Source organism: Pholcus phalangioides, unplaced genomic scaffold, assembly GCF_987345545.1.
Source record: "Pholcus phalangioides strain wild (caught in Gottingen) unplaced genomic scaffold, Ppha-v1.0 ptg000015l_1, whole genome shotgun sequence".
In the NCBI taxonomy this organism is placed as follows: domain Eukaryota; kingdom Metazoa; phylum Arthropoda; class Arachnida; order Araneae; family Pholcidae; genus Pholcus; species Pholcus phalangioides.
This window is the reverse complement of record NW_028301608.1, coordinates 81,447,408-81,455,747: the sequence shown is the minus strand read 5'-3', so window position 1 is coordinate 81,455,747 and position 8,340 is coordinate 81,447,408. Positions and strand designations below refer to the sequence as shown.

Here is an 8,340-nt window from a genome sequence, read left to right as displayed (position 1 = left end):
TATAGTGAATGATCTGTTTGTTTTTCAGAATTGTACCTGCTGATCATTAAATTCCTGAGAAGTGGAGCCTGTAAGAATGCTGCTGAGGTGAGAGTTTAATTAAATAATTTCTTAGAAATTACATTCCTGCTTGTACGTGAATCGTAAAAGTTAAGAATTTTAAAAAAAAAACCTTACTAACACAAACCTCCCGTTTCAGGTGTTACGAAGAGAAGTGGAGGAACATCAGGTATGTTGTGGATTAAAAGCTGTCTGCTATAAAAACCTCGTGTATAGCACGTGTTGTTTGTTTGCACTTCAATTTTACATGACAACTTACTAATAATTTTTTTGCACATTGCTGTTTTTTTTTTGCATTTTTTTTCTCCTAGCTGCTACCGAAAAGGGTCGATTGGTTAGGAGAGTACCACAGTCAGAGCTTCGATGAATTAGTAAGTAAACATTTATGTGTCTTTATTATTTTATTGTATAAATTTTATGAAAGTTATGATCTTAATCCCAGAAACGATATATACGAGTTCGATTGTTTTAAAAGTCGAAATATTCTTCGATCCCGTCGGTGATTATGAATTTTCATATCGTGTGTGTTTGAGGTAAGTTCACTTTTTTTTTTTTTGTGGATTTAATTAATCGGTAATCGGTGTGTTGTACTTTTCGAGGAAAGGGGGGAAAGGAAAAAATAATGTGGGGGTGATATATATGAATGTGATCTTGAAAGTCGTGACGTCGCGTAGCCAGGGTCCAATCAGAGGTTATGTACTATTTCGTAACGATCGGTGCTTTTCTCTTCTCGGTGATCGCAGTGGAGAAGCGATCCTTTCGACGGCATTCATTGTTTGCATATTGTGATGTTGCGTTTTTTTTTTTTGAAAAGTTTTTAATAGTGATAATTAGTATTTTTTTCGTTGATCGGTCGTTTCGGCTGTGACGATAAGTGCCGACGCTACCGGAAAAAAACGTTCAAACTCAATAAACGGCGAAAATTACCGTTTTCATGATTTTTTTCACGAAATTCATTTTTTACAATTTATTTCATGAAATTTAATCGTTTTATGGCATTTTTTAATGAAAATTTAAAAATTAATTTTTTCGGGTTTTTCCCGTTTTTGGCTGAATTTTCGCGTTTTCCCAGTGGTTTTCATCGTGTTTACGTCTGTCTTTTTCTCAGTTGTGACAGATTTTGTCTGTAATTAACGATGAATTCATATTTTATTAATTTCGATATAAAAAAAATACAATCGCATCATCGCCCTTTGTCTTGTGGAGTGCGAGGAGGGGGGGGGGAAACGCTGTGACATGGCTTCCGACGTGGAAGCGTTATGATGCGGGGGTTGCCGTGGTTTGGCGAAAAGCGAATCTTGGCGGATGATTCGGTTGAAATCTCTATTATTCGGAGCGGATTCGCTTGGCGATTATTTTTCGAAATGCTTCGTTTTGTTTTTTCTATTAGGTGAAAAGAGATGCATGATGTAATATGCATGTCGATTGGTCACTCAATGACTGAGATGAGACAAGTTCAATATTCATGGTATTTAACCTCTCAGTGAATATTAAAAATTATTTTTTCCCCATTGAAATTGTATTTTAGGGCAATGATTTCCTCGTCGATAATATTTAGGTCATATTTGTCCGTTTCCCCGAAAATAGGAGTGAAATCGTATAAATATGAAGAAGCGAGCCGAGTATTTCTTGGCAGCGTTTTGAGCTCACCGTAATAATTTCATGCGTTTAATCCGCGGTTTATGCGTTGTGAAGGGGAAAAAAAAAAACCCACCTCAATTGCTTATTGTAGATTATAGACCGGCATCGTATCTGCAGTTTTTTTCCTCTTCTCTGAAATATTAAAAAAAATATAAAAACTGACCTTCCAAGGACGCAGGGCCCCCAGTGGGGGCCCTGCGTCCGAAAATAACGGGACCAGAGCATATTATGGACCCCTGCGGACCAAGTGATTTTTCTGAGGCCCCCTACCGGACAAATTCTCGAGAATTTCCACCTAATTTCATTTTTGAGAGGCCCCCGAACCGTGCCGAATAGGGGGGGGGGGGAAAGCATGCGTCTTAAGGCGACAAAATACAGTCAAACCTCCTTAATGAGTCACTCTTGGGAGAGCAAAAATATGACTTAATTAGCGGAGTGACTCGTTAAACGGAGTAAGCCATAGCTGTGCCAATTCATGCCCGAGGACAATTGGGACTTCCAAAAAGTGACCCGGTAAGCGGAGTGGCGTGTTAACCGGGTGACGCACTAACGAGGTTCGACTGTATTCAGGAACGTTGAAAAATATTTGACGAAACCTCGCTACAACGATACTCGATATAACGTTAAATTCCTCTACAACGATAGTTTTTCCAAGTCTTGTTAGGAAATGTCTATACTCTAATGCAGCAGTTCTCGACCTTTTCTGACTCGCCGAGCCCTTTTTAACGTTTAATTTATATGGCGGAACCCTTTTAGGCCTCTTTTTTATTTATTTATCAAATTGACTGATTTATTTTCGTCGAGCGGAGTACCGGTGTATAACGATAATCCCTCTACAACGATATTTTTTCTTGGTCCACAGAGTATCGTTATATCGAGGTTCAACTGTACAACGAAAATATAGACACAAATGTAATTTAACAAAAAACTAGGCTGGGGCAACCGGCTTCCCCCCACTAACAACATTTCCCTTAAATGGCAGCATTTTTAGCAAACCCCTTTTGGGGGGGGGGGAAAAAAATTAAAATTTTGTACTGAAGAAAATTTTAAATTGATGAAAGAAATGATTCCAAAACCAATTGAAATTAGGGGACACGATGAAAAAATTGCCTGAGAACTAATGAAAATTCAGAACCAATGAAATGAAAATAAGAAAAATTAAAATTGACAGGTAATTCCTAGCACCCATGAAAATTCGGACTAAATGAAAGAAATACAGTGCGCCCTCTCACTAACACGTTTCTCTCATTTACGAGACGATTTTCTACTCTCTTAGGCCGGTATTACACTATAAAAGTTTTATAAAATTGCTTGTATAAAACTTGAAAAATACAACGAATAAGCTGATGGGTTACATTCAAGCCAATCCAACCGATTTTTCAAGTTTTATCAAAGCACTTTTACAAAACTTTTACAGTGTAATACCCCCCTTAGGCCGGTATTACACTATAAAAGTTTGATAAAATCCATTTTATAAAACTTGAAAAATCTAACCAATAACCTTATTGGTTTGATTTTTCAAGTTTTATAAAATGGATTTTATCAAACTTTTATAGTGTAATATCGGCCTTAGGTCAGACATAGCTAAATTAATGCTATTCATTTATTCGCCTCTCTCACGTCTCTTTTTCTTGTTTCTTTGTACCGACGCCTATGTGCAGGGCCGCAACTAGAGGCTTGGTCAGCTGGGGCAAGCGCACCCTTGTAATGCTGAAGCAGAGGTTAAAGGTTGAAATTCACGTTCCCCCCTCTAGTCCGGGGCAGCAGATCCACTTGCTCCCCCCCCCCTTCCGTTGTTGCGTCCCTGCATAAACGAGAGATCACTAATTCCAGAGTTGATTGAAAAATGCAGAATTTAGTAAAGAAATTATTTTTACCGTAAGTGCGGAGCCGCCTCATAACGATGGGCCCGGTTCACCGCACCTGTCGCACACATAGGCGGAGATAGACTTGGAAGTCTGGTTGGGCACGGTCATTATTGCTGGGGGGGGGGCAAGATGATGTCGACTTCACCTTTGGGGGGGGCAATGCCCCCACTTCCACCCCCCGTATCTCCGCCCATGGTCGCACACCCCAAAGGGTGGCCCTGGTTAGAATAGAAATATATAGTTGAGTCAAACTGTTACGACATTGAAGATTCTATGAAATTTTGTCGTTATAACCGACCTAGTGTCGTAACAACCGAGGATAACGTTTTTAAGACCTTAATTTACGGAAAGTATAATTAGATGCGGCCACAAATGCCGTGCGTGGCATTTCATTAAGATCGGTGTAGCCATATTGGGACGGGGAATAGGGAAAATCAAAAAAACGTTGAGTAGATTCTCACTAAAAAATGTGGTCAGTTGTCGGCGAAATTGCCAAATATTGCTCAGAATCTTTGCCGAGAAACAGGTATAGAGCAAGTTTGCTAAAATGTGTTTCACGGGGAAAATGAACATTGCAGATATGTGTGGGAGATCAACATTCATAGTCGTATTCATTCTGACACCATTCATAAATTACGCAAATTATCTTGATTTCCCTATTCTAGTGAAGATTTTTCTTTGTAGAGAAAAACGAGATATTTTTATGGAAGTGGCGATAATGAGAGAGGGCCGTAACTAGGATTTTTGCCGCCCCCACAACTTTAAAATTCGATAATTTTATAACGGTGTTTTGTTCCCCCTAAAATTGCCCCCGCCTAAATTTTCCTGCCCGGGGTAGCCCCCTAGTTACAGCTTTGTATATACTGGTCATGTCAACTATCAAGTTGGAGCGTCAAACATGTAATTAATCCCCTTTTTTGAACGCTAGGTAAGAATAAAACACACTAACATCGCCTCAATGTGCTGATCTCTAATACTAGGATTTTCTTGGCGAAATAAACGCAAAATTTCTCGTTACTTTATCCAATATCAACGCGTTTTCATAGACGTTATAAACGAGGCTCATTGGCATCATTCTCCAAGGGAATCGGCTCACGCTACTAATTATTGACGTTATAATCAAGTTTGACTATTTAAAATATTTTATTAGTAATTTTTTCTCCATAGATTTATACATTGCGTCATAGAGGCCTACAGTTACTTACAGTAACTGTTGTGAGGAATCAGAAGTATTGGAAGTAGTGGAGCGCAACTGTTTCTCAAACAGGCACGTGCCCAAGGCCAAGAAATTTTCGGGGCCCCGAAATTGCTATTTTCTTTTGATTTAATTTCTTACAAAAATATTAAATATTTTCAGTTTTTGATCCTTTTTTGGGGAGGGGAGTTATGAGCCCTGCATTCCCTTCCCCTACGCACGCTTCTGCCTAAAATAACGCTATATATAAGCAGCCCCAAAAAAGTGTTTAGCCAGAGGTTGAACTTATGAGGAACGGGGTGTTTCTAACCCGATTTTCCTGTAGATACTAATGGGAATTGTGGCAAATATTAAGGGAGCTCGAGCCAGATACAAGTTTACGCCTGTGCATATTACATATAGATGTGAGAATTCGGCATTGTTTTGTGCCACTTCCATTGCTATAGAATTTCATTATTGAGGATGAATGAAATTCACCATATACGCCGCTGCGGACTATATTGTTTGTGGATCGTAATAGATTTTTTTTTCCTAACCGAGCACAACTCCGGGCTATCGCCATGTGGCCATTTGCTACCGAGTGAATTCTACCGGAAGTACGTGTACCTAACAGTCTGAGTGCATATCTAGAGTAAGGGTGCGATTATAGAGCACGCGTGTTTCCGAGTGGTTAAACACCCAACTTTCAAGCTAAAAAAAGTTGAAATTTGGGTTTTTAACCATTTGGAGACGCGCGGTTTCCAAAATTTGAAACACGCCTGCACTATAATCGCACCCTAAGGTTACCAGATTCGAAAACTGAGTAAGTGGGATGCCTGACGTGAGCCAACCCTCAGTGACGTCACTTCCCCGATTTTCACTGAGCTGTAAGGAAAGCTCCGTTTCTATAAAGCTCAGTGTTGGGTGGCCGATGGTGCCGATAAAATTATTTTATATTCTGACCGATAAAATCGGCCACAACAACAATCTTTCGCGACTAAAACAGCCGTAAAAAAAAAAAGATTCCCGGAGTTTCGACGGCTATTGGTCAATGGGAAAAAGCCACTCATGTTAATAAAGATGTTTCAAATTGGAAAAAGAAAAAAATTCTAAAAATAATTCCTTAATCCTCTGGAAAGGAGGACAAAAGGGCAAATTTTCCGAATCATCAAAAAAAAAAAAGGACGTCTGGTAATCCTAATCTAGAGCTGTCCGATTTCTCAGTGCTGCCATCTATATTTCAAATTGTGAGTGAAGTGTGGTGATTGAATATTTGTATTGTTCGAGTTGTGTTGCTCGCTGCGACGAGACTTTTTAACGGGGAGATCGACTCGCTCCTCAAGTTTGGAACCACAGAAAACCAATGTCAGCCGACCGCCACTGTGGCTTTCAACCCGGGTCCTCGCCCATCACTATGACTACCACTACCATTTACTATAGTCACTTCTATATGGCTGCTGTGGTGGTCGAGTGGTCATAGTGACGGACTCGCATCGCGAGGTCCCGGGTTCGAACCCCACCGTCACGACAGTGGTGGTCGGCTGAAGTTGGTTTTCTGTGGTTTCCAACTTCAAGGCGCTAATGCGAGCCGATCTCCTCTTTAATAAGTATCGCCACAGAAGAGCAACAAACAGTACAAATTTTAATTCAGTCATAACACATCACTCACTTCACTTCTGAAATATAGATGGCAGCACTGAAAAAAATACATACGCACTCAGACTGTTAGGTACACAGTTATACTTCCGGCACAACTGACTATGTAGTAAATCGCCCATAGATGGTGATATACCTGAGTTGTGCTCGGTTTGAAAGAAACAAAAGTTACTTCTATATATTTTTTTTGGCGCTGTGGTGGTCGAGTGGTCATCGTGATGCGAGTCCGTCATTATGACCACTTGACCACCACAGCGGCAAAAAAAAATATAGAAATGACTTTTCTTTCAAACCGAGCACAACTCAGGTATATCACCATCTATGGGCGATTTACAACATAGTGAGTTGTGCCGGAAGTATAACTGTGTGTGTACCTAACAGTCTGAGTGCGTATGTAGGAGTTTGATTTTTTTCAGTGCTGCCATCTATATTTCGGAAGTGAAGTGAGTGATTTGTTATGACAGAATTAAAATTCGTCCCACCGTCGCCGCAGTGGTGATCGGCTGAAGTTGGTTTTCTGCGGTTCCCAACTTCGAGGCGCTAATGCAAGCCGATCTCCTCGTTGACGTCTCGTCGCAGAGAGCAACAGCCCTATAACGTTACAATTATTCATTCATTACACTTCACTAGCTATTGAGTTGAGAAAAAACGCAGTTTAAAAAAATTGATTGTTTCTGTGTAGTGCTGCCATCTGCAAACTTCACGGAAGGTCACTATATATACACACATATTCCAGCATCGTACCAATTCGTTAGAGGTACCAAGTTCCGCAGAGGAATATGGACGAGGTGCATGTCTACTATAGTAGTAATCACTTCTATTTGGAATTTCTCTTGAATCGGTACATGCCGGAACGAGTGTGTATGCATGGGCCCTAATGCAATTTTTTTTAGAGGAAGCTTTTCCTTGTTATACTGGTGCTGCCGCCTGTCTTTTCATATTTTTAAGTGAAAATGACAGTTCCCCCTGAATTTTCATGCCTGCTTGCTTTCTGGGGACTTTTCAAATGGGAGATAGAAACTTCGTTCCTCGAAGTTACGAAAACCAAGTTCAGCTGATCATAATCCAGTCATATATTTCTACACACGAGGGCCAATTAGATCAGGCGTATAGTTTACCTCCGATTTCGAACCACAGCTTTCCGCAATTTTGTTTTGTTTTTGTTTCTATAGCCCACCAATGAGTTTGTGGGAAGACGTTCATCTTGAATCTGTTGTACCTCCGCATCAGGAAAGATTTTGACAAGGATGAAATCGGGTATCGAACTCGCGACGCTTCTAAACATCCTTTAGTACATTGGGCGAGTATCTTACCGACTTAGGCTATCGCGCCCCTATGGCGGAGAACAACATTAAAGGTACTGGTTTGAATGTTTGGCCTGTGACACGTGAGTTAGATGGGAGAAGTAATAGCGTACACAGGATTTTCTCAAGAGATGGGGGGGGGGGGATGTTTAACATTTGTTTCCTCTCCGTGGGGGGTAAGGTTTCGTTTTTTACTGCAAAAATATACCATAATCTCGGCCCGTGGGGGGAGTAACCCTTTTGCGTAATTCAATGCTTCATTCATCACAGTTCGCAAAATACGAGGCAAATGGCACCACTATAACAATAATTGCACAGAAACAAGCTTCATATTAGGTTCACAACACGGACACGCACTTTCCAACATGTACCAATTCGTTAGAAGTTCCGCAGAGGAATATGGACGACGTGCATGTGTGGTTTAATAGTAGTAGCACCTGCTGAACACTTCTTTTTTTTTTCCTCAAACCGAAATTGTAGACTGGTGTTGTATGTAGACGGTTAATGGAGTATTAACTTTCCTATCATCTTCTAGTTCAAAAATGATAAATATGTACAGGAATTACTTACGTTAAAGTAGTTTTATATATGACTAATTTATATAAAAATTGTAATTGTTTCCCACCCACCTTCCGTT

At 40.2% G+C, this 8,340-nt stretch overlaps 1 protein-coding gene across 1 annotated transcript in view; it reads left to right on the top strand.

Annotated features, from left to right (window-relative positions):
* BRWD3 (bromodomain and WD repeat-containing protein) overlaps nucleotides 1-8,340 on the top strand; it is a 61,463-nt gene that overhangs the window by 228 nt on the left and 52,895 nt on the right. The window contains exons 2-4 of the mRNA XM_089244479.1: nucleotides 29-87; nucleotides 200-229; nucleotides 372-431. Of these exons, the coding sequence (XP_089100605.1) occupies nucleotides 29-87; nucleotides 200-229; nucleotides 372-431 (149 nt within the window). The remainder of the gene's footprint in view (nucleotides 1-28; nucleotides 88-199; nucleotides 230-371; nucleotides 432-8,340) is intronic.